This window comes from Ammospiza caudacuta, chromosome 17, assembly GCF_027887145.1.
Source record: "Ammospiza caudacuta isolate bAmmCau1 chromosome 17, bAmmCau1.pri, whole genome shotgun sequence".
Taxonomy (NCBI): Eukaryota; Metazoa; Chordata; class Aves; order Passeriformes; family Passerellidae; genus Ammospiza; species Ammospiza caudacuta.
The window spans coordinates 13,234,656-13,262,153 of NC_080609.1; the positions used below are offsets into that span (position 1 = coordinate 13,234,656).

General features: G+C 53.0%; 2 protein-coding genes across 2 annotated transcripts in view; one reads left to right on the top strand and one right to left on the bottom strand.

Moving 5' to 3' along the window:
• The first annotated feature begins 295 nt into the window (after positions 1 to 295).
• LFNG (LFNG O-fucosylpeptide 3-beta-N-acetylglucosaminyltransferase) lies at positions 296 to 11,309 on the top strand. Its single transcript, XM_058815905.1, has 8 exons — positions 296 to 691; positions 7,454 to 7,502; positions 8,325 to 8,424; positions 8,554 to 8,707; positions 8,798 to 8,883; positions 9,167 to 9,332; positions 9,548 to 9,633; positions 9,719 to 11,309. Exons 1-8 carry the CDS (start codon positions 296 to 298, stop codon positions 9,783 to 9,785), a joined length of 1,104 nt encoding a protein of 367 aa, XP_058671888.1. The 3' UTR covers positions 9,786 to 11,309.
• A 5,827-nt stretch (positions 11,310 to 17,136) lies between these two features.
• Positions 17,137 to 27,498, bottom strand: part of TTYH3 (tweety family member 3) — a 75,286-nt gene continuing 64,924 nt past the window's right edge. Inside the window, exon 14 of the mRNA XM_058815826.1 lies at positions 17,137 to 22,730. Coding sequence (XP_058671809.1) covers positions 22,659 to 22,730 — 72 coding nt within the window. The 3' untranslated portion in view covers positions 17,137 to 22,658. The remainder of the gene's footprint in view (positions 22,731 to 27,498) is intronic.

Here is a 27,498-nt window from a genome sequence, read left to right on the forward strand (position 1 = left end):
CTGCCGTGCGCTTCCGGCCGCGGAGATGCGCAGGGCAGAGGCCGGAGCGGGCAGGACGGGCCCGGAGCAGCCGGGACGGGTGCAGGGGCTGGCGGGGCGGCCGCGGGGCTCGGAAGAGCTCGGGCCGTGCGCGGGCAGGGCAGGGCAGGGCCGGGCGGTGCCCACGCCCCGCGTGGGGCGGCCCCGGCTCCGTCCCTCCCCGGGCGGGGCGGGCGCGGTTTAAAGGCGGCGGCGCGGCGGGGGCCGGCGGTGGCGGCGGCGCGGAGCGGCGAGGAGCGGAGGGCACGCAGGAAGGATGCTGAAGAGCTGCGGGAGGAAGCTGCTCCTGTCCCTCGTGGGCTCCATGTTCACCTGCCTGCTGGTGCTCATGGTGGAGCCGCCGGGCAGGCCGGGGCTGGCCCGGGGGGAGGCCGGCGGGGCGCAGCGGGCGCTGCAGAGCCTGGGGGCGGCGGCGGCCGTGGCTCCTCCGGCGGCGCAGGGGCCGCCCGGGCTGCGCAGCTTCGCCGATTACTTCGGGCGGCTGAGCCGAGCGCGGCGGGAGCTGCCCCCGGCCCCGCCGAGCCCCCCGCGGCCGCCGGCCGAGGACATCTCCCCCCGCGATGTCTTCATCGCCGTCAAGACCACCAAGAAGTTTCACAAGGCGCGGCTGGAGCTGCTGCTCGACACCTGGATCTCCCGCAACCGCGACATGGTAAGGGATGGGGACAGGGATGGGGACGGGGCTGGTCCCCTCCGCTGGCCGGGGTGGGGCGGCTCGGGGCGGGCTGCAGCCCACGCTTCTCTGCCGCGGTCCTGGCCCCTCGTTCTGCGCGATCCGGGTGGTGCCGTGACCCAGCAAACACCACCTGCCCTTCCCTTGTGCCCCATATCGCTGAGCAGGGCGGTGTTCCGGGGCTGGCTGGGCTGTTCTGCAGCCAACTGTGTTTTTGGGGGGGTGAAATGCAGCGTTGCAGGGTGAGTGATGGAGAGAGCCCGACCTTGGCTCCTTGCACTCAGAACCCTCCCCAAACTCTGCTCCGGGGTCCTTTCCCCTGAGTACCCCCATTGCAGAGCTGCTTTTGGCTGGTAAACTGAGGCACGGTGTGGGGGTGCAGCCCAGCCCGTGGGTGCCACAGGCCGGGTCAGGCCCCTGCAGTTGTGCTGCTCAAAGAACACCCAGTTTATGAGCCCAGGGCTGGGAGATGTGCTGCTGGGATGTGCTGAAGCTCTCGGTCTCCTGGCGAGGGACTGGGCAGGACTGGAGTTGCTGGGAGCTCTGTGGGCTCACCCACACCGGGGCAGCTCCAGCGAGTCTGGTTCCTGACCTTACTGATGTCCTGCCCAGAGTCCTGCCAGTCCCTTGCTCTGTCCTTCAAGTACTGAAGCAAAATTCAAAAGGGGGGGGGGAAAAAAAAGCTGTTTCCATAGGAAATGTGCTTTGCCATTTGCTCTTAAGACACTTTTTCTACCCTTAGACAGCTTCCCAAAAGTAAGTTATGTCTGGTCCTAACCTTTTCTTCCTACTGTCTTCACGTGTTTCCTCCTGGCCTGGAACTCAGTTTCTTGCTTGCAAACTGTTTTCCTTGGAAATCTGGAGTGGCTGAGGGTGGAGGCCGTGGGGGAAGCATTGACCTACCCATGCCCCCCTCACCCAGGGCTGCTGGACCCTGTGGGGTCTTGGCTCCTTCACTGTACCCCAAGAATTATCTTGCTGCATTTTTTTCCCTTGTGAATTGTGGGGTGGTTTTTTTTTTTTTTTTTTTTTTTTTTTTTTTTTTTTTTTTTTTTTTTTTTTCCCCTCATGTTTCCTGGGCTTGGCAGTGGATCTGCCACTTCTCCTTGGTCCAGTTATTTAATGGAAACCTCTTTTATGCTCTGCTGTCACTGCGAGGGGGTGGTGAGTGGTGGTGGAGTGAAATGCTCTTTGAGCACCTACAGATGATCCTGGGAATGGCTGCTCTTTTTTTTCTTCTCCCTCTTGTGAGCTCCGGCTTTCTTCTAGGGTTTTTTTTTTTTTTTTTTTTTTTTTTTTTTTTTTTTTTTTGTGCTTCGTTTGTCCGTTTGGATTCCCAGAGCCCTGAGGCTCGGCTCTCACGCTGTCCCCCTGGGCAAGCTAACAAAGCCCCTTTTCTCCTGGCGCAGAGAAAAGGCTTCGCAGCCTCTTGTGTGGCACTTTCCATGGGAACGAGGGAGCCGGAGCCGGCCGTGTCCAGGTCAGGTTGCCTAGAGATGAGGGCCATGAAGCCAGGGGGGCCGCAGCCCGGCGAGGTGCCTGCCTGACAAGCCAAGCCGCTGAGTGACGCCTCTTGTACGGCACTTGAGCACAAGGAGCTGCCGAGAGAGCTGGAGGCAGCACAAACTCCTGCGGGGCAGAGCAGGGATGTGAGCACAGGGGATGAGCCCGCCCTGCTGGGGGTGACCGGCTCTGCCCTTCCCACGCTGTCCCTGGGAGGCTTTGAGGCATCCTGGGCTTCCCCAAACCTGGCATCGGGTTGGGGATTTTTGCCTGCAGAGTGTGGGATTGGTGCTATGAGGCTCTTCTTTCCTGCTTCTCTGCAGTTCCTGTATCTCTTCCCTGCCTGGCCCCCTGGTTTCCATCCCAGGACGGTGATCTGGTGGCACTGCCTTTGCTCAAACGTCTCTCTTGGTCTGAGTCAGGCCTGTCTCTGCTCATCCTCCCTCACTCTGGGTTTCACTAACGGTGCTCAGGCATGTGAGCTGCCTCACCAACGCGGGGAAGTTCCTGCCCAGGGGCTGAGAATCTCCTTTGCCTGATGCTGCTTCTCTTTCTCCTCTCACTCAACCCCCAGGCTCCCTCCGGCTGTTCATTGGCCAGGCAGGAGGGATGCAGACATGCTGAGAAGGGGTTAAATCCAGCAGGTAGCTCCTGGCAGATAGGGGGAACAGCCATTGTGTCCTTCCTTGGCCGTTCTTTGTTCTGCCCACAATAGTCCCTGTTTCCTGCCCTCTGTCACCTCCAAGACACTGCAAAGGGCACCCCCTTCTCCTTCCTGCCTCTCTGCACAGGGAGAGCACATCCCTATTCCCTTCTAAATCCCCTCTTTGGGTTGCACAATCCAGGCAGGACAAGCTGCTTTTGGAGGAGAGTTATGGGCTCTCCCCTCTTTGCTTTGGGGAGAGTTTCCAGCTGTCTCAGTATCCTCAGGATGCTGTAGAAACTTTGCACTTGAAAGGAAAGAGAGAGGGGAGGAAAATGACCATAAAGCAGAAATCCTGGACAGGAGCAACTCCAAATCCACTGCTTTCTTGCCGAGTCGGGTGATCTGCAGCGGCAGAGCCGCCAAAGACACCTCTGCTGCCCCTGGGGGTGCCCTGGAGGCGCTGGGTGTCCCTGGGGCACCCGGAGGCATCCAGGCAGCTCGGCACACGCCTCGCAGCCCGCCAGGGCTCAGCCCGGGCCGCCGTCCCGGCAGCGTGGGATCCGCTGGCTGCCTCCCGTCGGTAATTGCAGCCTTTGAAAAATTCCTGCTCTCGGGGCAAAGCCAACGGGCTCGCCTTCCAAAGAGCACGCTCCTCTGATGGCGGCTCCCAAATTCCTCTAGCACCTTGGCCAGGGTCCCCACCCACACGCCGGAGTGTGCTGGCACGCCAGTCTCACTCGCACTCCCACCGGAGCTGGGCTGGGACCGGGGGCTGCTCATCCCAAACCAGCCCCATAGCGCAGCTGCCTCCCCCCGGCCCTGGGCTGGGTGCCAGGCCCTGCTGAGCACCGATGAACTCGGGTGGGGTGTGAGGGTCCCTCCCTGCTGTCCCCCGGGGCAGCCTGTGTGGGTTTAAGGGGTGGGCGCCCCTTCATTGCCCGTCCCGAAGGAAGGATGCCGCTGTCCTTGCCCATAAAAGCCCCGGGGCCGGCGAGCGGCGCGTGGAGCACCGGGCGGGGGACCCTCGCCACACAATGAGCTCATTGTTTGTGAGGAGGTTATTAAAAATTATAGCATTTAAAATTACAGTGGAGGATTCTTCCTCTTGCTGAAGGGAGCGGGGGGAGGGAGGAAGGGCCCGCGGCCCTGCAAGCCCCTTCGCCGCCTCTGCAGGTCCCAGCCCTGCGATCCTGTGCCAGCACAGACCCGCCCCCGGTCCGGGCAAAGCCACCCCATGGATTGGGGCTGCTGCCTCTGTGGCACGCTGTCATTGCAGGGACATGGCCATCACACTGCTCCCAACTTGGTGAGGAGGGGTGGGCATTTTCCCAACTTAACCCTGAGGGTGGAGGGAAAAGAGGAACATTTGCTGTGGGGGACACAAAGCTGGCAGGCAGCATCCTGACCTGCTCCAGAACCTGCTGGAAACTGAGCCCCCCCTCAACCAGCGCATCTTGTTGCCTCCTTTCCTCTGCACCCAAGTGGGGTGGCTGTGAGAAGGGTGCTGGGGTGCTCCATCCCCTCCCAGCATGGGGAAGTGAGATGTGGCACAGGGTCAGGGTTTGTGCGCTGCAGGGTCACGGGGTGCCTGCCTGGCCCGGTTCCCCTTTTGGTGGGGTGGTGACAGGCATGGGGGTATGCTGAGAGTGTGTCACCCTGGGAAGTGACAGAGCCACTGGGCCAGGCAGCACAGAGAGCCCACGATGACCCTGGGATGGCCCTGGCTGGAGGGGACACCTTATGCAGCCCCAGCCATGAGCACCCCCCGGGCTCCAGCAGCGCAGGGGAAATGAGTCACCCTGAAAGGAGAAGCGAAGGGGAGGAAAGAAAAGAAAGAAAAGCTCCCTCCGCAAGGGCTCGGAAGGGGCAGTGGGGGCTGGCGGCGGCTGCCTGGCTCCTGGCGGGCACCGGGGAGGGGCTGACCCCGCTCTGGCCGCCGGGATCCATCCCGGGTGCCGCTCAGTCCCGGCCGCGGGGTCGCGCATTGTGCGGGGCCGCGAGCAGCGCTGGCAGCTATTGTTCGGGAGGGACTTGGCATCCTGTGTTTCTTGAAGCTGCAGTTCTGAGAACAATGAGGTTTCCTGAAGGGGCTGGTGGGGGGGAGCAGAGGGCCCTTCCTCTCTTGCGCCCTGCAGGAAAAGTTACTTGGGGGGGAGGGTCCAAGAGGTCCTTGCACCCCTCGGTGCTGTGGCTGGCACAGGTGCCAGGTGGGAGGGAGGTGGCTGTGAGGGCTGGGAGTGCTCTGGGGGTGATGGTTTACAGGTGACAGCTCGGGGATTCTGGCTGCAGTGCCCACTTGCACTGCTATAAACTGGGCTCTGCCCTCATGTCTGGCATCCTACATGGGAGACGCCAAAGGTGGATTCATGTTTTTTGCTTGTTCTCATCCTTTCCGGGCCTATCCCCTCCCAGGCTTGGCTGTCACCTCTGCTCCTCTCCCCTGCAGCCCCAGGTGAAAGGCCAAGCAGTCAGGGTGCATCTTCCCTCCAAGAAACACAAATTAATAACAAAATTAATTTTAAAAAAATGAAGCCTTTAATTGTTTTAGTTTTAACTTAATGCCATGGTGGGGTTGGGAGGGATGTGGGAGACCTGTGAGGCCCCTGTAGGTGCCCACAAGGGTTGACTGGCAGCTGTATGCCCCTGTCCCAGTCCCTGAGGTGCCACCTGGACCTCCCACACCAGGAATATCCCAGGGCTGTGTGTGGGGAGGGGCCCAGGGGAGATGCCTGGCTAGGATGAAACGTTTCGGTGCAGGCGAGTAATAAACAATTGTCTCTGTGCTCTATTTATAGAGGCTGAGTGCAGGATTAGTTGTGGGGTTATTTTTGGAGCAGCTGAAGGCAGTTGCTGGACGGCGCTTCTGAGCTAATCAAGCAAACATTTTCTGTCTCGCCTGTGCACAGGCTGTGTGTTCCCTGTCCCCCCTCCCAGCAAGGCTGAAACCTGGGCTGGAGTGCCAACCCCCTGTGTGATGGGCTTGTCTCAGGCATCCTTGGATGCTGCCCTGCTGCTCTGGTTCAATTTGTACCTCAGTCAGTTGCCTGACCAGTCCCTGAGCACCTGGGGGAAATGGGGACCAGCAGCTGTACCCCGAGCTGGATGGGGGTGACAGCTCCTCCTCTACACACAGCACTGACCTTGTGCCACCCCAGCAGTGCTGTGTCCATGGACACACAGCACCACGGGCATCCTTGGCCCTGCAGCTGATGGCTCCCTGTCCCCCAGCTGTCCCCTCCTCACCAGCCCTTCCCCATCCCCTTTGCTCAGAGCCTTCCTGACCTCTGTCCCTCTCCACAAGCCAGGCTGCACGGCAGGCTGTGCATTTGTGAGAAGTTGCCTTCCCACCTCCTCCATCATTTTTTTCCCCCCTGCTTTTTCTTTTCTCCTTTTCAAGCCCCAGAGGTCACTTGTAGCCCCGTCCCCTCCCATTGAGGCTCCGGGCTGTCCCCACCAGCCCCGGCTGGGGACCTGAGCAAACAGGGCTGGGTTAACCAGTGCAGCTGTATGCTAATGACTGCTGCCCGCTTAACTCTGCTCGCTGAGTAAAGTCAACCCCACTATTGTACCCAGCTCCTCAAACAAGCCACAAAACCCCAGCGCGCTCCCGGCTGCGGGGTGGCACCCAATTTCCAGCTCACTTGTAATTCATCATCCCCAGCGCTCCATCGTCCCCCTCTGCTGCCTCCTGCCTTCCCCCCCAGCCCTTTTGTCTTTCCTCCTTTGCCCTTTTGAGCACGTCTGGTTTTTAATAGCGCTTGGCAGCTGGTTGTGGTTTCTCTCCTCCAGCTTTGTTTGCTGCCCGCTGATTGATGGCGATGCCTTTCCCACCCCCTGCTCTCTCCTCCTGCTTCTCGTCCTTCCCCAAATCCCAGGCCCAGAGCAGCCCCTCCAGTCCTCCTTCCTGGGTGACATATGCCAGGAATTAGCTGTGTAAATAGAGGAGTGCAGCCGGGCAGGCAGCTCAGGGGCCCGGGGAGGAGGTCGGGCGCTGCCTGGCACCGAGGGATTGTGCTGGGATGGGCAGTGAGGAACCATCCCCTCCTCGGTGCTCATTGGCACCATCTCAGCCCCCTTGGGTAGGACACAGGGAGCAGAGAGGAGCTGTGGGGGCATTGTGCAAGTGGCCAAGGACAGGCACGTGCTGTTGACACAGGTGGGGACGCGGTTGGAGCCGGCGCCAGGGACAAACACACCTGCCTGGGCGGCTGCTGCGGCGCCACGCGCGCCGGCTCAGCTCTGAAATCCCTGCTCAGATCAGGCTCTGCACCTGCTCCCCTGCGTGCCCCTGCCTCCCCTGGTGCTGGGGACAGCCCCTGTGGCCCCCAACACCTCCCTGCCAGCTGCTCCATGCTAAAGGCAACAGGATGGGGATGCTCCGTGCGGGGTTTGCTCCCAAGGGGAGCTCAGCACCCAGCCTGGTCTGCAGCTGGGGCTGTTGTGTGGCTGCTTGGCTCTCCAGTGCCACTCGGGGTTTTGGCAAGGGGGAGGAAGTCACCACCAGCTTCCTGGAGGAGCTGTTCCCAGGTGCTGCCCAGGGCCACATGGTCTCAGCCCCTCGGTCTTCAGAGGTGCCTCGTCTTCTCTTTCAGACCTTCATCTTCACTGACGGGGAGGATGAGGAGCTGAAGAAGCAAGCACGTGAGTCTGTGGCTCTTGTCCCTTTGTGTGTGTGACCTGGCCAGGTCTCCTGAAAAGCTCCCACCTGTGGAGCATGGTTGGTGTGGGGTTTGCCCTGGGAACTCTGAAAAAATCCTTACCACAGGAACATTAGTTGAGAATGACACAATTTGTTTCACTGATGATGCCTAAACACCCTCGGCCTGGGAGCCCCATCTGGGGGCAGCTTTACTTCCCAGCCAGCCCAGCCCATCCCCTACATGGTGGGGATCACAGTAACCCCACTTTTAATCCCACTTTTTGCACCACTTTATCCCTGGTTTGAGCTGGGGTTGATGGCAACACCAACAGGGTTTCGTGGGAGCATTTTCTGGGCTAGGGTCATTGTGTTCTATTCTCCCCATGCAAATGACTCCTTTTCAGGCTGGGAAGTGATTACCTTTGAGCTGGGCAAGCAAAATAGGGCAGGGTTTTTGCCACCATGTCTTGGGGAAACTCAGAGCTCACAGACATCCCCTCACCCCCAAGGTGGCTGGTGCACCCTGGGCAAGGTGATGTGGAGTAGCATCATGCTTAAAACGTGGATAGGGCTGCTCTAGAGTGCATCTGCAGCACCCACATTCCTTAATCATCCCTTCCCTTCTCTCACGTGGACAAAAAAGACATTCCCCCAAAAATTCATCATTTGCCCAAAGCACCATAGCATGTGGGTCACTGAGCATCACCCATGAGTTTCCATCCCCCTGGCACACCTGGGACATGAGTGGTGAAGCGTCACCGTTTGAGTGTGTGGGGAGGTGTGGGATGCACCAATGGGCTTTGACCCCTCTTTTTCCCCTGCAGGAAATGTCATCAACACCAACTGCTCAGCTGCCCACAGCCGCCAGGCGCTGTCCTGCAAGATGGCCGTGGAGTACGACAAGTTCATCGAGTCCGGCAGAAAGTAAGCGGCTGCTCTGGGGGAGGACAGGGATAAAGGGGGGCAGGATGGTGCAAACAGAGACCATTTGTGTATTTGGGATTGGGGTCTGGGCAGCTGGCCCGGGTGGGTGTGACACTGCTGTCACTGCAGGTGGTTCTGCCACGTGGACGATGACAACTACGTGAACGTGCGGATGCTGGTGAAGCTGCTCTCCAGCTACCCCCACACACAGGACATCTACATCGGGAAGCCCAGCCTGGACCGGCCCATCCAGGCCACGGAGAGGATCAGTGAGAACAAGATGGTGAGCCTGGGGAGAGTTTGGGGGTGGTTTAATTTGGGCTGTGTGCAGAAGGAGCTGTTGTCTCACTGCGTTCGTTCCCCTCTCTCGCAGCATCCTGTGCATTTCTGGTTTGCCACGGGTGGAGCAGGGTTCTGTATCAGCCGGGGGCTGGCACTGAAGATGAGCCCTTGGGCCAGGTAAGAGCATTGGTGTTGCTCTCCCATGGGGCCTCCTCATGGTCCCCAGGGCACAGAGAGGTGACATTTTTGGGGATGGGTGTTGGACCACGTCCCACAACCTTTCTCTCTTTGCCTTCTGGGGGTGTCTGCAGGGAGCTTGGAAACAAGCTGGGAAGGGCTTCAGTTCCCCAAAGTGACTTTTAATCAGAGCTGGGCACCCACTGGCCCAGCCCAGAATCCTGCAGGGTGCCCACATCCCCCGGGCTTTGCTCCTCTGCAGCCCCTCTCTGTCTCCCCGCAGTGGGGGTCACTTCATGAGCACTGCAGAGAAGATCCGCCTGCCGGACGACTGCACCATCGGCTACATCATCGAGTCTGTGCTGGGCGTGAAGCTCATCAGGAGCAACCTCTTCCACTCCCACCTGGAGAACCTCCACCAGGTGCCCAAGTCGGAGATCCACAAACAGGTACCCCAAGTTGTCACCTAAAAATTGGGCATTGTGGCTAAGATATTGATTCATATGTGACCAAAACAGCAGAGGGGAAAAGCTCCATGCCTGTGGGGTGATGCAAAGTGTCACTGGAGGCTTTGGGAAATGGGGTGAATTTTGCAGCTCCCCTTTCCTCTGCTTGATCCTTACGGCCATGTCGGCCACTTCACCCCTCTGTGCTTGCCCCCCAGGTGACACTGAGCTACGGCATGTTCGAAAACAAGCGCAACTCCATCCACATGAAGGGAGCCTTCTCTGTCGAGGAGGACCCATCCAGGTGAGCTGGGGCTCCCTGTCCCCCCAAACCTGGATGTTGTGGGGTGCCACCATCCCATGCTCAGCTTTGCTCCTCTCCCCCTCAGGTTCCGCTCTGTGCACTGCCTGCTGTACCCCGACACGCCGTGGTGCCCCACCAACATGGTTTACTAGGAGGCGCACGTGCCCTCCAGCCTCGTCCCGCGTTTCCCCGGTATCTGACGGGCGCGCGGGACCTGCGTGCGGGTGTGTCGCTCCGGCCTCGCCGCCGGGCGGACAGACGGACGGACGGACGTCGTTGCTGTGGTATTGCACAGTGTGTGTGTACTGAAGGCTGCTGTGCGGCCCCTTGAGCCCTGCCCTGCCTGCCTCGCTGCCTGCTCGGCCGGGAGGGCGCAGAGGGACGGGAATGAGCACTTACCCACGGGCACCGCGGCTGGCACGCCCCACGCCATGCGTGGGCAGCGGCCGCAGCGCGGGGCCCTGCCCCACCCCGGCCTTGCTTCTCCTTGATGGTTGTTGTTTCTTATTTTTCCTTTCAAATGTTAAGTTTTTTTTGGTGTGTTCTCCCCTTTTTTGCATCTTCCCCCCCAACCCGCTCCTGTAACCCCTGACCCAGCCCATCCTCTCTCCCAGTCCCAAAATCTCAGCAGCGAAGCTCTGGCTCCCAGTTTGGATGAGGGGTCCCTGTGAGTTCTACAGGCACAGGTGGGCAGGGGAAGCCTCTGGCCATGGCAGTGGCTCCTCCAGGGTCCTGCAAAGCTGCTGGGTGCTCCACAGCCTCACTGGAGGGAGACAGTGGGGTGGCTGGGAGATGGTGTTGGTGTTAACTCCATTTCCCAGAGCTCCCCCCCACACGGGTGAAGTGTTGCTGGCAGCATTGGTGGGTGAAATATTTAGAGACCGGTGTAAAGACTTTCTATAAATTGGGCATGGGAGGAGGGATTTTCCAGAGCTGCCACAGTGGGGTGGGCGCTGTGTTTGTCCAGGGTCTCCCTCCAGTGCTGCTCGAGCAGCCCTGCAGCTCTGCAAGGAACACCTCGAGGTCTGCCCAGGCTGTGTGGGTGTCCCCTGTGGGGCCAGAGCATCCTCCAGCCTTGCCCTGGCTGTGGGTGCTGTCCAGGAGGCACCTGCCACAGGCAGGCAGCATCTCCAACCCTCCCATTGTGCTCTCCCTCTTGGAGAGGGATTTATCCAGGGAGGGAGAGGGACCCTGCATCACCCAAGAGGTGCCCTGCCTGCCAACATCAGCCCTCTCTGCCCCTGGGCTGAACCAGAGCTGAACATTTCCACCTTGAAGCTGAGTGAAAATAGCCCATAATGGGTGTGTTGTAAATATGTTATTGAGCCAGTATTTTTTTTACTGTGCCTTTTTTTTTTAAGAAAAAAAAAAAACACATTGAGAAATATGTAGATTTTAAATGCTTTTTATACATTTTCTGTGGATCAGAAAAAGAAAAATCCCCGACCTTTGATAATCTGTTTAAGGAAGAAAAAAAAATTTTTTTTGCGATGTCTTGTAACTATCACTTACCTTAATTTATATGTTCCAGTATCTGGAATGTCACTCTGTGCTTTCTGTACCTAGGATGTGTTTAAGGCAATAGCTGTGGGGAGGGGAACCGGCATGGACAGTGTGTTCTCAGGGACCTGAACCCGATCGCTGCCACGGGGTTCCCGTGGGAGCGGTCACCAATAAAGTGGCTTTTTTTGCTGACCACAGTCACCTGCTCCCGGCTCCGGCGTCTCTTTATGGATGTGCTGCCCCGAGCAGCCCTTGATCCCCCGCAGATGTTATCACCTCTGGCCGAGCTCTCAGGGATGCTCTGAGGAGGGGCTGCTCCTCCATCCCCGTTTTTCCCACGGGTACCGCGATCCTGCTGGCCATTTGCATCCCGGGGTGTGAGGCTCCTCTCCTCCTTCCCCTTCCCAAAAGGCTCGCACAGGCTTTGGCACCTCGGGGCCGGTTTTTCCCAGGCTCGGGGGCGGGAGGGAGGCGGTGGGGATGAGGTGAGAGCCGGTTGTTAGCAGGGTGTTGTTAACAGCCGGCGGGCAGGCGTGTGCGTGGGAAGCTTGGAGGAGCCCCTTCCCCCTGCCCGGCCCTCCCCTCAGCCTCTCCACCACAGTTTCAGCCGACACTGAGCATCCACCTGCCAGAAACAAGCCCCAGCTTTCATGGCTGTGGAGACAGCCCGAGATCTGCCCCACTCCCCAAACCAGTCCTGGTGGTGCCACTGGTACCAATTTCCACCTGCGCCACCCCCTCCTCCCTGCCCTCCTGCACAGCCAGCACACTCTTTTCTCCTTCTCCTTCTCCTTCTCCTTCTCCTTCTCCTTCTCCTTCTCCTTCTCTTCTCCCCTCCTTTTTTCTTCTCTTCCTTTTCTTCTCTTTCTCTTCTCCCCTCCCCTCCTTTTCTCTTCTCTTCCTTTTCTCTTCTTTTCAAGGCACACTTACTTCACAGTTTCCTTTAAATCTCCGGGTTATCAAGGGCTGGCCCTGCTAAAAATACAGCCTGGCAGGAAATCGGTGTGTGCTGAAGCAGCCACCCCTCCTCCCAGCCTGCTCACCCTCCAGACAGCCACAAAAATCAAAAGTGCCTCAAGCTCTGCAGCCCCTGGTGAGGTGGGGCTCTGGCTGAGAGTGTGGCACATCAGAGAACCACCATTGACCTGGGCACCCCAAAAAGGGCCCTGGAGGAAGGGGAGGGTGGATGGATGTACAGCAGTGCTGCCTTTCCCCACTGCCTGAGCCAGGGTTGGTGTGCTGGGTGCAGGATCTGGTGGCCCTCAGGCCTGCCCTGGCGCAGGGTCAGCAAAGGGACCTGTGTCAGGCACAGGAAGCCGTGACACCGAGCCCCATCTGCCCCCCACGAGTTTTCCTATTGCTCACAGGCTGCGGTTTGGCAGCGTGGGCACTTCCCAGCAGCGGTGCTGTCACCTCACCGAGCCTGACCCTCCCCTGCACCCCAGACAGGATGGGCAGATGTGGGTTAAGTGCCCATTGAGGCACTGGGCAGCCAGGGGCTGTGGCTTGGGGTTGGGATGCTGCTGTGAGGAACAGGAGCCCCTGGCAGGGGTAAAGGCTGGGGGGATGCTGGGCATGGTGCAACTCCCAGATAGGGGCTTAAAAATTAAAATAAATGCAAATAAAAAAATAAAGTTACAAATAAAATAAAATAAAATAATAAAATGAAATATACCCCACTGAGCCTTCAGAAGTGGGGGAAGGCAGCTCACCAGCCCTTCAGTTTGTCTCCCACCAGGCTCCCAGCCTCTCCCTCCTCCTTCCCTGAGTCGTGGGCTGAAAAGTAAATAAATACAGGCATTAATAAACAAAAGGAAAACAAAAGCAAAGCCTGCTGCTCTCGCATACTTGGCAGACTCTGCAGGCCAGGCTGCTTTCATCTGCACCCCGGCGCTGGTGTGGGACGTCCTGTTTACTCTCGCCTGCTCCAGGCAGCTGATAAGGCAGCTGTACCTTTTGGAGACTCTGCGTGTGCTGATGGGGTGGGGACAAGCCAGGCCTGCTGGGGACACTGCCACCATGGAGGCACTGCTGCTGTTGACAGCACTGTGCCTGGCTAAAGGCTTTCCCCATCTCTGGGTGGTTGCAACATCGAGGGCAGAGAGTAACACACTGATTCAGTCCCTTTTTGCTGTTTCCAACCTCCTTTCCTTTTTTTTTTAATGGTTTAATTTGCATTTGGGTCACTTGCAGTCCCAGCCTTCGTGTGAGTCACTGTGTTCCCAGCCTGGCTGTGGGGACTTTCACCAGGGACCATGTGAGGGTGAACAGCACCATGTGCTGGGACAAACACCCACGATGGACAAACACCCATCCTGGTACTAACAGCAGCGAGAAGTGCTTGAGGCCTGGGGTGGGAGGGCAGTGTTGGGAGACAACAAAACTTGTGTGAATTGGCTCCAAGAGCCACTTCCAGCTGCTTTGGCCCAGAAAAGTGGAATATTTGTGGGAAATGAACATAAAAGCATCCGAATGGCGGGGCCTGAGCGATGCATGCAGCTGCAGCTTTGGGAGCTGCCTGTCCCAGTGCTGGGTGGGAGAGTGCTGGGACCCCTGTGGGGGTATGATCTGCATCCCACCACCTCTGTGCAGCTGGAGGTGATTTAATCCACCTCCAGCACTGTCTGCCTTGGAGTGAGGGGCTGCACAGCCCTGCAGCAGAGAGTGATGGCTGTGGGATGGCCAAGACTCAGCACTGGGATGTGCAGAGCAGCTCTCAACCACTGCCCCTTTATTTTTTTCACCCTTCTACTTTTTCCCACCCCTGCATAACATGCAGGTGGTTAAAATAAATAACCCAAAAGCGCCGCAAAGTTTATTTTTCCCTTCCTGACTTTTAAGACCAGCCTTGAATCTATCAAAACCAATCCCCCTTGCCCCAGAGCTCCCAGCAACTGCTGTTTCTGGTCTGCCTCATCTGCCCAGTGGGGCCAGTTCTGCTGCTGGAGCCATTTGGCAAGCCAAGAGTGGAGGAGGAGATAAATTGAGCATCTCAAAAGCATCTGGAAACACTTCCCACGGCGCTGCCAGATGAGATCTGCGAAGCCGCGGCATCACCGAACAGCCCCGCTCCCAACCAACCCCTCCTTCCTCCTCCTCCTCCTCAGTGGATGTGTCCCCCCTCAGCCCCCACCAAACCATGGTGCTTTCACCAGGGAAGCAGTGCTGGGTTTGTGCTGGTCCACACTGAGCACAGGGGCCTGCAGCAGCAGCAGTGCCAGCTCTGGGTGATGCTCCAGCTGTGCCCTCACCAGCCTGCTGAGCCCCCCCTTACTTAGGGTGCTTGGGTTAGGAAGCCCTTGGGCTGTGGGGGCTGTTCTGGCTCCCTGATGAGCAGCCCATGCCCAGCCCAGAGCTGATGAGTTTGGAACAGCTCAGGAGTGGCTGGCTGTGATTTACAGGGTGCAAGCTCCAGGTTCTGTGAGGTTTGCTGGTGGGAAGAGGAAGCAGCAGCATCTGCGACACCTCGCAGTGAGCAGGGAGCTGTGCTTCCTCCCACTTCCCTCCACGGGCTGGGAAGGATTGAAAAATCCCTGAGCAGGGATTTTTGGCTGAGGTCATGGTGAGAAACACCCCCTGCTCCAGGCAGAGCCAAGGCAAATGGTCCCAGCAGCAGAAGGAAAATCCTCTGCTCCTGCCACCATCCATCCCCTGTCCAGCACACAGCAGTGTGACCTGCTGCTTCATCACCATGGTCACAGTGAGCCCACCCTCTGTCCCTGCCTGGGCACTCCCAAACGAACTGGGAGATGCTGGAGTGCTGGACAAACCAGGCTGGGCTGCAGACACAGAGGAGGAGCCCTGCATGGAGCATCCTCTGCCTCTGCTCACAAAGTGCCAAGCACAGGGCTCCAGCATCCCCACGTGGTCAGACCGATCAGGATCTCCCTGCTCGGGGTTTCCTTTCCAGTGCACACTCAGCTCTGTCCTGGCCTCCCTCACAGTGCAAGGAGAGGACACGACCTCCTGAAAGCACCACGGAGTGGGTGGGGAGATGGGGCCACTCCCCGGTGTGGTACCAGGGGGTGTTTTGATTGGAGAGTGATTGGCATCTGACTCCATGATGCACAAGGCTTCAAAGACTCTTTATTATTAAGTGTAGCATTAAGAAATCCACAGTTCTTATAGTTACAGTAGTGGACCTAAGACTTGATTGGTCTTAAGGTGAAAACTTCTAACACTATTAGTGTGCTATGAATAGCACTTTTAGCAAATTATTTCTATAAACAATGATTATAGAAAGAGAGATAACAATTGTGTGTGCTATGAATAGCACTTGGTGTGCTATTAATAGTGCTTTTAGCAAATTATATCTATCAAAATGGTTATAGAAAAAGAGATAATAAGTGTTTGATTTTTTTCTTCTAAGATCCTTAGGCTTAGCTTGTGAGAAGTTGTTGCTGTTCTTTCTTTGAACTGAGAATATCTATACCTCAGGAGTGAGGGTGTTTTGGGAAGGGTTAGAGAAGATGAGCTGCAATTTCTTCTGTCTGCTGCCTTCCTGGACTCATGGAGAGTGCAAAACCCCTCTGGACTTTCCAAAAAAATCACAAATCCACTCTTAAATGCACCCCATGGATGGATCTGGGCAGAGCAGGCTGCAGCACCAGCAGCAGGTGCTGCCTGCAAAGTTCAGCACCAAACAGAACCTGCAGTTTGGGCCATTTCCCACCCCAGGAGGTGACAGCAGATGGGGACATGCAGTCAGTAACTGTGTCCCACTGCCACCAGCTCTGCCTGGTGGTTTTCCATCAGACAGAGGCACCAGAAGCACTGCTGGTGTTAGCGCAGCTCAGCACAGCACAAACAGGTTTAAAGCACCTCCCCAGGGCACCCCTCCCTGCCTTATCTCCCAGGATGAGATCTAAGGGACCACTACTGAGGGCTGATCTGAGGGTGAGGTTTATTCAAACACATACCTCACCCTTCCCTCTGTTTTCTCCTGAGTGGCTCCTGCTGGGACTGGGAGCAGGGCAGAGGGTGAGGGAGGCTGCAGCTCCTGGGAGAGGTCACCAGGAAGGTAAGGTGGTGGCCTTTGCATGTTCCCATCCCTGGTGAGTCCATAAACCTGGTAAAATATTTACACTGATGACTCTGACTCTTATTTTCCTGCATGCCATGAGATTCCCTTGACTGCTCCAAGCCCTTTTAGAGCTTTAGAGAGCAGATTTAATCAGCTCAGGTTAGGGATGAAGGTGGAAAACGTGGGTTCTTCCTTTAGATGGGAATAAAAAGAAAAGAGGGGAGACACATCTGTCAATTATTAGTGAAAGGAGGAAAACTGGTGTCTGTTGGGATTCACAGCCATGAGGGGAAAGTCACAACAAGGAGCCCTCTGTGTTCTGGACTGGACTCATGGGCTGGTGTGGGTTTCAGCCATACTCAGCATTTAAAAAAATACACAGCATTTCCAAAGACAGAGTTGAATTATTGCTTATCCCCACACCTAGGAAGGGAGGGGCTGAGGTCAGGGCAAGAATAGCACAGGATGGGGGCAGGAGCCTCCTTTGGCTGGCAGGATCAGGCAGAAAACAGATCAGGAAAATTAGAGGAAGGTAAAGGTTTCATTTCACTGTGTGATAGTGATGTGGTGCTGGGCCTGTGATCAGAGAATGCACAAACAGAACTAGAGAGTAACCCATGATACCCTGGGGCAGCAGTGAGCAAGGTGAGCCCATGCTGAGTTTCATCTTCCCCCAAAGAAAAGCCTTTGACAGGGCTGAGCTGGTGGGCTCCAGCCTAGGATATTTTTCCACATTTCTTGTACTTGTGCTGGTGGAAATGAACCACTCATGTTTATTGCTGCTCCAGTGGGGAATAACCAAAGCAGCAGAGGGGGCTCAAGAGGTTCAAACTCACTGGGCACAGGAGAACATCTCCCACACTGTTGTGTCCCATGGCTGCTCCAGCACCTCCTGTCCCAGGCACATCCCCACTGCAGCCACCAGCCCATCCTCACACCCCCTCTGGGACAAAACACAGATCAGTGACCAGGAACAGTGGTTTTAAATTGTTTATTTTTAAAACATGAAACCCAAGCTGAATAGAAACCACAGATATTACATTTAGGTTTTTTTGTTTAGTATTTGCAAACCAAAAAGTTACAGTAAAAAATAGCTACGTTACAATCAAGAGAACTACAGAATTAAAAGTAAAGATACAAAAATGGGCTCAATCCTCTTTAATCTTCACAATTTAAAAACATTTTGGGTAAGTGCAGGAACACTTGAAAGAAACTAGCAGGTCCGAAGTTTAAAAAAAATTATATATATTTATATATTATATATGTATATAAAGTGGTATGATATACAACCATTATGGTTAAGAAGAAAAAAAAAAAAAAAAAAACGAAACAGAGAAGTTACAAAAAGGCCAGGTACATGTTCACCATTAGGTTTCTGTGCACAGTGTCCAAGAAAATAAACTTCCCTCTGAATGATGTGAATAAAACTCATGGGGCCTCCCATTACCAAGGGACCTGAGGCACACGACGTGACAGCTGGGCAGCTGCACCCAGGGCAGAGGACAATGGAAGAAATGAGGCTTTTCTGGGACTCCAGCAGCCTCCTGGGCAGAGGCCACTGCAGAAGTCTTGGTGTGAGATTAGAGGAGGAACAGGAAGGAAGGAGTTGGGAATTGCATAGTGAGGAGCAATGTGGTATCAAATATGCAGAGCACCTAAGAGCTTCATGCTACAGTTATCCTCTTTAGGAAAGGAGCATTTTGAACTTTCTGGTTGTACATCAATTTATGTTCCACTTGGTTCATGCAGCCACAGGGGCTGGGTGAGCACCTGGGAGCTCCAGGCCAGCAGTGACCCATCCCTCACGTCCCAGCTGGGCAGCACACTCACCATCACAGCTTGGCAGAGATCCCACACCCCCTGAGACAGAACAAACCACCTGTCAGCCAGCTAGGAACTGCTGTAAAACATCCCACATTCTGCTGGGCTGCCTAGGGAAGCCATCCACAGCACACACACAATTTCTGGCTGTGGTGAAAGGAGGTGCAGACCAAGCCTTGTCTCTGTCTCAAGGCTTGAGATCTGCTCCTCAGCACCTCCCTGGAGGGCTTTGGGCTTTTCCCCTCCCACCCAGAGGTGTTCACTGGTATTTGCTGGGCTGGGGGAGACAACTCCAAAGGCAGCTGCTCTCCTGAGCTCAGGGGAAACCCACCCACCCCATCTCCTCTGGAACTGGGGGGTGGCAGGGACCAACCAGCCAAGACACCTCTCTCTTCTTCAAAGGGCTCAGAATGGTATTTCAGTGGCTGCTGGGAGGGAGAGAGAGAAGGGGGCACCAGGAGTGAAGCCTGGGCTTGCTCCCACAGGTACCTGGACCTTGCTCTGGGGGCACCCACCCACTCCTGCCTCCCACCCTCTGCAGCACCCACACCTCTCGTGAGCAATGGCTGAGCAGCTCCCTGAGAAACGCTTGAACTCTCAGAAAGGCCAAACTTTTCATGTGGTTTCAGGGAACTGCTGTGGAAATCCTGACTTAGGATCACTTAAAACCCCATGCACTGTGTCCCCCTCAAAGCACTCCAATGAACATCCCTTGCATCTTGGCTGAGATGACTGTACACGGAAAATCAACACCTATCAAATAGAGAAAATTAAAAAGGACAGGAGGGGAAGGGAGCACTCCAGCCTTCACATTTGGGTACATGGATGCACGCTAAAAATCTTAGCTTGAACCCTTTTATCAGCACACAAAATGAACTCAGTTTAATAATACATACAGGATACAAACACTACAGTTATAATTCCCAAGACAGCACAAGAAATTCACAGCCAAGTCTTGATTTGATTTCCTTTACAATTACAATGCAGTCTTGAACACTGGACACAAGAGTCCAACATGCTATTTACATTTCACATTGTGGAGATGTTTGTGTGCTTGGAAGAGTTCTCAGTTCCAAAAAGGAAGTGTCATTCACACATGATGATGCAGTGGAAATAAACCAAGCCAACCAGACAAGCCAATGACCACATTTGTGCTTCTGAAAAGGTAACATGAAGTGTCTTCACCGACGCAGTCACCTTCAACCGGACAAGCTGCCGTCCACTCTGCAGTCAGCGAGGTGTCCAGAGGCCAATCTCAGCTCCTCCAACTTCTGGACCCTTTTTCTAGCAACCAGCAACACGAGAAATGTCCAACAAGGTCAGCTAGGACACACCAAGTGATATGGCCTCGGTGTTTTGTCACATTAAAAACAGAGAGACACGATGGAAGAGAGAGAAGTCTCTACAGCTTTACCACCTGCAGCTTGAAGAGTTTGGACTCCCTCAACCATGAATGCCATCCAGAACAGATGAGTCTTTGCCAGATAGCACCTGCTGTTCACCCTAGAGGGAGGCACAGAGTCTGGGAGATCTTGGCTTTTCAAAGTCCCCTCCTCAGACTGAATGTGACCATATGGATGAGACTGATTATGTCGCAGCCATAAGAATAGGCAAAGGCCATCTGTTCTTCAGCAGATCCATTCAGACCAGCCTGCAGAAATGCCACACTGTTGCTCAAGGTTCCAGTAAAACATCAAAAAAAAGGAAAAAAACCCAAAAAAGTAATAATAATAATAATAAACCAAAAGAAACCCATTTGTCTGTGTTTCCTATCCAGCGCTCTGCACAGCATGCAGCGGGGCAGCAGAGTTCCAGGATGCTTTACAAAAGTGCAATATCCATGTCAAGTAAAGGAAGTGCTGGCTGGACACAGGTACAGTGCTCACACCGCAGTCACGTTGTGCTGGCCCCCAGAGAGCAAAATGTTATCTCCATAACATTCTTTCCAGTTATATGTTGAAGTCACAGAGCACGTATCTCCACAGCTGTGCCTTGCTGCGAGCCCCAAACACTGTCAGAAGTTGTTCTGGGTGTTGGAAGTGGCTGTGCCAGACCTTGGAAGGAAGCAGGTCAAGGTGGCTGCTCTGTTGGATGCTGCAAACAAAGGCTCACTCCTGTTCCTGTGTGGCACAGGCAATGCCACGGTGACAACTCAGACCCAGCCCAAAGCGCAGTCACACGCAGGTTCAGGGTGCATTCTGTGCACACAGAAGTTGGTACACAGAAGCTCTTTTTTTCCACAGGGTTCCCCACACCCCCCAGCCTCCAAAACATTTGCCTTCCACCAGTAGGACTGGGCCACAGATTTCAGGGCAGCTCCCCTAAAATTGATAATGTGAGTGGCAATCGGAGCACATCCTTGCAGGGAGGGATGATGGCAGAACAACTCAGTCTTAGTAAGGATTATATGGCTCTTGGTTATTTCTTCAGAGTGAGGGAAAGGTTGGGGTTCCCCCAGAGAACAGTTGGGTGCTTGGGGCCCTGCAAGATCACCTCACCACACCCTGCACACTCACAGCTCCTGGTAGGCTCCAAGACAGGATGGAAACCCTGGGGCTCGTGAGCCAGTGTCCCTCCATACCACCTGTGACCAGGCTTCCCTGCCCTTGTTATTTGATAAAACAGAGGTAATGTTTCAGTGTGAAGCCCATCCAATGTGTCTGAAAGGGCATACTCAGTCCTGAGCAAGAACATCCTGCTTCCAGAGATTTATGGTGAAGTGTGAAGTTTATTCCAAACCCTTCTCCTCCTGTCTGTGTGGTGATGCCTCCTCCCTGTCTCTCACTCCTTCCAATGGTAACAGCTGGCCTTGCAGTTTAGTAGTGGTTTCTATCTTAAGAGGAGTCTCCAAGCTTGCTGTGCCACAGAGCTGGTGGCATTTCCCAGCAGATCCCTCCAGCCTGTTTAGCTGCCTGCCAGGAGCAGTTCCCACCTCACTGCAAGAAGGCAACTGACTTGAGTAAAGGCAGGTTGGTAATTCTGTGCCCCAAGCTGCAAAGGTGGGGTAAACAAACATCAGTCAGAACATCACTGAGGTGACAATGAACTGCCTCTGCCAACAGCTCCACTCCAGTTTGAGAGATGCTTCCCACTCAATTTCCTCTGCCAGTGATTTAATAAAACGCTCAGCAGCTCTGCTAAGATGCCCCTACTAAGAGGTAAAAAGACAAAAAGGAACATTATAATTACCCAAGTGAAAGGGCAGTAGTTGACAGCACCTCCCAAGAGGCAGTCTCCTCTTCCAGCAGGAAGCTGCCAGTGCCCTTTGGAGCACTGCTCTGCAGTGGGACGTACAGCACCAGTGAAGGATGTTGCCCTCTGCAGGCACCCAGCTGCCCCTTTGCAAGCCTTGTTCTGCCTCATGTCTAGAAAATGCCTTACATGTGCATTAGTATGGTCAGATAGTGGTTAGCAATGTGCCTTGGAAAACTAAACAAAATAGAATCAAATATAAATTTGTTCTGACAGTCACAATGTTGTCGAGGGTTTTGGACTCTAAACACAGAAGATACACTGACAATCTGGTGAGTTTGTTAGGAATGAGGCTCCAAAAACCTCCTTCAATGCCATTTCAGCAACCCTGTGCTGTAGATTATGGTTTATAAAAAAGGAAAAAAAGAAAGTCCAGCAGAGTTCACAGGTCATTCCCACGTGGAGAGCTTGCATTTGCTATAAATCCATTGGTGCTTCCAGTTTCTCTTGCTTTTGCAAGCTGACTGTCCCATAAGATCTAGCATCGGAGAGCCAAAACTCTTTAGTGCAAAAATACCTCCCATGAAGTCTTAAAAGTCTTTCCCTGGAAAAATTTGGCACCAAGTGAGTGGCTGGCTCCTGTTTGATCTGTGTCAGCCTGGGAAAGGCAGCACCCAGAATGCCATCTGCAAATACCTGGGCTTCCCTGGTGGAGCAGAGTCAGCTCCAGAGCAGTGGACAGGGAGATGACTGTGCTGGGCCCCTCTGCTCCTCCTCAAGAATCCACATATAGATATAGATGGGGAAAAAAAGGCATTTTCTTAATGGACTCAAAAAAAAAAAAGTTAACCAGGGTAGTGAAATGGTTTGCTCTTCTGGAGCAAATTCCAGTGGATATGCAGTGACACCCTGAGGCAGGAGCTCCCTCCTCCCTCACCAGAGGATTCCCACCAGGTCCTGTGCTGTGCATCCCCAGCATTCCCTCGTTGCACACCAGCCACAGGCACCCAGAGCTGCTTCTTCAGTGTCTGGCAGGCTGCTGGTCCCACTGCAGAGGTGAAGAAGATCTACCACCATCTTTCACCAAGTCCCTCTTGGAACAGAAGGGGGAAGGAGGGGGCAGAAGATTTTCACCCCCTGTTCCTGCCAGGCTGCTCTGGTGAGCTGCCCATGGGCTGGGGCCCAGGTTCCTGCCCAGGTGCTGTCAGCTGCTGGCCAGCACACATTTGCTCTCTTGTACTACAGGGTGAAGGCTTAAATTCAAAAGGAGCTTCCACTCAGTGGCCAGGTACCAGGCTGGAAGGGCTGTCTGGGCTGGAGAAACAGAAGGAGCTGCACTAGATTTTGGGCAGAACAGCAGGATTGTTCTACAAGGACAGCACAGGGGCACAGCAGTTGGCACATTGTTGGGTCTGACTGCACGTGTGGGTTTTGTTTTTTGTTTTTGTTGCTGTTTTGTTTTGCTTTTTGCTTTTGCTTTTTCATTTTAATGCACACTGCCAGCATCTGGACGAGGTTGGTTGGTGGCGAGGTATTTGGCTCTCATGCTGGAGGTGTACTGGAGAAAGAAAAGACAAGACAAAACAAAACAAAACAAACAAACAGAAAGTTAAGTCAGAATGACTAATGTCACGATGGAACCACAGATTTCTACCACTTCTCAGCATAACATGGTGTGTGTTTACAGCAAGCATCTCAAGGAGCTGCTGACTCAGTCTTTAAGAGGAAAGTTTCACAAGTCACTGCACAGTTCACTCTGAGTAACATTCTGCTGCAGGGGTGCTGGTGATTTATCCAAGCTCTCTAGAGAATGAAATCCAACAGTCACTAAGTCAAAACATGACATATGTTGCTTGAGAGAAGAGAGGGAGATGGGAATGATGCAGATGTAAAAAGCCACCCCACACTTTCGTCCTCTCTTAGTGATGTTACTGCTTTCAACCATGCCAGAAAAGGAGGTTGAAAAGAAAATGGGTGCTCACTGCATCTTCACATTGCATTTTACAGCAATGAGGGCGTCAGAAGACTGCATGTGCCACGGATGGGCAGCTTGAAAGAAAAGTGAGGAATAAATGATTTATGCCCAAGAAAGAACAGACCCTATCAGGCTGGGAACAGGCTGCCATCAAACAGGATGATATCAGCAAGTTATCAGGTGGGTGACAGCCCACTGTGGCTTGGGATCCAAACTGTGCACTGTGCAGCAGCAGATGAGGCTCCAGCGTGGGGGTGAGAAGAGCAAGTCACAAAGATGAAGGTTGGTTTGATTTGGAGGTGGTGGTGCTGTTCTCATTCTCCTTTTTATTCTAAGCAAGGTAACCCAAAACAGCTCCCAGAAGCTTCTGAGGTAACATGTGTCATTCAGCTCTGACTAATGAGCTGGAAAACATGTGAATAAAATCCAGCAGCAAGAACAGAACTTTGCCTCTTTATGCCAATGTGTTTGATACCTTCTGGGTTCTGCTACCACAATATTAACAACCAAGCAATGAGGACAGACATTTCATTCCTCTTTTTATACCCTCTGGAGCCTGAATAATTCTATAATATCCACAGCTCACTTCCCAAGAGTGCTCTTCAGCATTCTGACTTTTTATCACCTCTTAAACCAAACCACATAAAATAGCCAGTTAAGCTGGCAGAGACAACTGAAAGGCAGTTCCACACCAGGAGGTGTGATTTATCTTGCCCACTGGGAAAGAACATTATGAGGCATCTTTAGGCTCTCAAAAGCTCAGCTGTCCACAGGGGTTTTCAGAGAATTAACAGTATTTTATCAGTTTTCCTTCAAAGACTGACCTGGCTTGAACCTCTGCACAATAGAAGAGAGAAACTGCTCCTCTGGCACAGCTGATCCCAGCAGCACAAGATGAAGACACCTGTGGCTTACTTGCACACTCAGCTTTTTGTGTCTTCCATAATTGGAAAACTTTTTTTCAGAACACGGATCTTAATATAAAACTCTGGCCCAGAAATGGCATCTATATTTAGAAGACAAAGGGTACATCTGTTCTTTCTAAGATGTATTTTTTGTCAGTGAGAGGGCAAAAGATAGAAAATAGCAAGCTGAGCTACTTTGAGGGCAATAATCTATACAGTTTATTAAATGTGATTACTGTTTCAGAAATAAAGTTTAGGGTGTTATTAATACATAGGAGAATAACCCAACAGGCTCAGAGAGGTTTAGAAGTCAAAGAACTTTCTCACAGAGTAAGTAGGGCACATTTCAGGTGGTGGAATGCTGAAATTACCAGCCTAGCCTCATGATAAGAAGAGGGCCTTAGAAGGAAAAATCCATTTGAGTGCTCATTTTCCATTTGCATTCTCTGTAGTGACATGTGATAGGAGATGAGTATGAACAGAGAACTTTTCCAGGTGCTAAAGTTGTGTAAGAAGTATTTAGAAAAAAAAAATCTCAGATAATAAAAGGTTATTGTGCATCTTTCTGGACTAGTAGTTGGGTTCAGCACACAACATGCAATATAAACTTTCTTGAAAGCATTAAAATCAAGAGGACCACTTGATGAATTGCATTTCAAAGATTTACAAAGTACACCTATCATGGTGGGAGAAGTTGAAAAGAATTCCCTCCTTCCTCCAAAAAGAAAAGACCCCACAGTTGTTTAAGTGTCACTAACACAAAGTAACCAGGAACACAAGATCTGGAGAGTCAAGCACAGAGTATTTTACATTCAAACCTACCTGCAAATCCACCACAAGGAACAAAACAAGACTCAGAGTAGTCAGAGTTAGGGCTGATGTTCTCTCCTTAACTGAGGATTTTTGCACCTTTGTACCTCTTCCCTGTTCAGTTACTCTATGTGTTAACTGTATTTTTAATGACCATGGGAGGTGTGACAGAGCTGGCAGCAGAGAGCCAGCACTCCCCTGTGCACTTCTCACAGCACAGCTCTGTCAGAGTGCCCTGGGTCAGCCTCAGCATCACCCTCCAGGCACCACTGCCCTCTCCACATGCTGAGTCCTTCCTCAAGTCCTTCTCTGCATCCTCTGCTGGGAAGCAGAGGAAAGATGCTGTGGAACACACAGGTCCCAACAGCTGGACAGGCCAGCAGATGAAGATGTATCAGCAGACACTTGGCACTTTTGGATATGAAACCAAACTATATTATCCAGGGTTAAAGTAATTAAGTCTTTAGTTGTTTTTTAAAAAATCACTATGTCTTTAACTCCTTTAAAAAGTGATTCTAAGCACTTGAGCACAATTCAGACCAAGGAGGGCTTGGACTCCACAGCTGTCAGGTTCACAGTTGCATTTAGTTTCCTTTAAAGAGGAGCTTTCATAGAAGGTTAAAGAACATGCACAATTCAGTCATTCTTCCAGCACGCTCACTGGAAGTACCCATGTGCCTACACACCCTCATTTACCCTTTCCAAAACAGCACAGAGGACAAGTTGCACCCCATACCTCCACCTCACTGTCAGCTTCCCCAGGAAGGGCACCTGAAAGAGTTCTTGTTCCCATTCCTGCTCTCAGTCACTTACCAGCCAGCTCCAACAAACACAGCTGATTGCACACAGGGTTATTTTTGTATTTCTCCAAAGAAAATAAAAGTCTCTGCTTCACATTCAGCCTTGTTGAGGATATAAATTTTCATAGGTGTGGTTTGCCAGCACATGTTATTTAGGCACTTAACACACATAGCCTGGGCACAAAGGAATTATTGGCTGCAAAAAACCCCTAATTTTAAGGAATAATCAGTTAGTTTTAGAGGCCATGAATTCTACTGACTCCTGTGAAATCCATGAGTACTTCACAGCTAACTAAGCTATGCTGAAAGATCACTTACCATATGAAACCATATGAAACCATGACTGAGTACAAACCATTTACTATTTGTGGTTAAAAACCCACGTGAATTTCTCTTGAGCTACCCTGACTTTGATTTCCTGCCAGAGCTGTTCAGGTAATGCAATAAAGACCAAAGCTTCTGGATTCAAGTTCAGAAAGGTTGATCTCAAACAGCCAGAGCACAGTAAACACAGAGAGGGTTTGGTGTTATTATGTATGGGAGGTACAAGATGCAGGGAAACAGCTAATTCTAGCCAGTGGGTTCTGAATTCAAAGGGACTTAAGTCTTTCAAGTCAAAAGAACAGAGCTTCTATTGGTTTTGTTTGTTTTTAAAGCCCTGGAAAGAATGCAGTGCCTTTTCCATAGCCCTTCAGCCAGCCACATGAAGCTCGGGTGGGACCATAGATAAACAGGAGACAGTGCAGACTGGGATCAGGTCATGCTCCAGCCCAGGGATTTCAAGTCTAGAATGAAGGCCCTAGAATTTCCCCACCCTCACCAATATTTTATTTCATGGAACAGATCCATCTAACATTGCTACAATACCACCTACAGGAACAGCAAAGCAGAAAACCCCACCACAAGCTGAGTCCCAGGAGCAGTCTTAGCAAGACTTAAGACTGGAGAAAGCTGTGAGCCTTTCAAGGGTACTGGCACCATGCTTCAGACAAGGTTGTTTGCATTCATGCACCATGGCAGAGGCATCAGGACACCCCATCCAGCCCCTCCCCAGGCAGGCAGGCAGAGAGCAAGGAGCAGCAGGGATGCAGACCAAGCACCAAGAGAACAGAAAGGAATCCATTGCAAGGCCGAGAGAAGTGCCAAGAAGAAGAGAAGAAGAAGCAGAGAAGAAGAAACAGCAGCAGCTTTATGGATATGTATTTCTGGGAAGAGAATGCAAGATATGACAGCCAAAAGCAAAGGGCTCCCTGTTCCCACTGGAACCAGCACCTTCCAGGCAATGTGTAGTTCCCTTGAAGGAGCACTGTCCTTCAGACCATCTGAGTTGTCTGGTAGTCCTAATCATACCCTGTATTTAAGCAAGCTAATAACCCCCCCAAAATGCAGAGTACCTCCTCTTTCCTTGTCATGAGGGAGCAAACATTGGCTGTCTTGGAGAGCACCAGCAACTGCAGCCCATGGGGAATGCAGACAGTGAAATGGCACTAGGAGGGCCCTGCTCACAGAGTCTGTGGGACATGGATGGCATGATTTGGACACACACAGAACAAACAAAACAGTAAAGGTTTTGAAACAGAATGAAACAGATCTTAGTGATTATATCTGGACCCTTAAGAAAGGTTTTTTCTAAAAAATTGCTCCTTTTTGACCTTAAATGTAAGGATAAAAGGAAAAGCTGCCCACAGATCTGACAGGCAATTAAGTAACTCTTCAGGACAGTTGAAAATTAAAAACCCTACAAATGAGCTACAAGCTTGTGGCAGGTTGGTATTGATGGTTTTGGGTGTTATGGCTACTAAGGACAAGCAGAACAGCAGCAGGGCTCAAGGAGAG

Bases quoted from the DNA above. Each gene is read 5' to 3' on its own strand.
- LFNG (XM_058815905.1), top strand. From the start codon at position 296: ATGCTGAAGAGCTGCGGGAGGAAGCTGCTCCTGTCCCTCGTGGGCTCC. The intron at 8,425-8,553 runs GTAAGCGGCTGC...CTGTCACTGCAG, and splicing joins TTCATCGAGTCCGGCAGAAA to GTGGTTCTGCCACGTGGACG. The intron at 9,333-9,547 runs GTACCCCAAGTT...CTTGCCCCCCAG, and splicing joins AGTCGGAGATCCACAAACAG to GTGACACTGAGCTACGGCAT.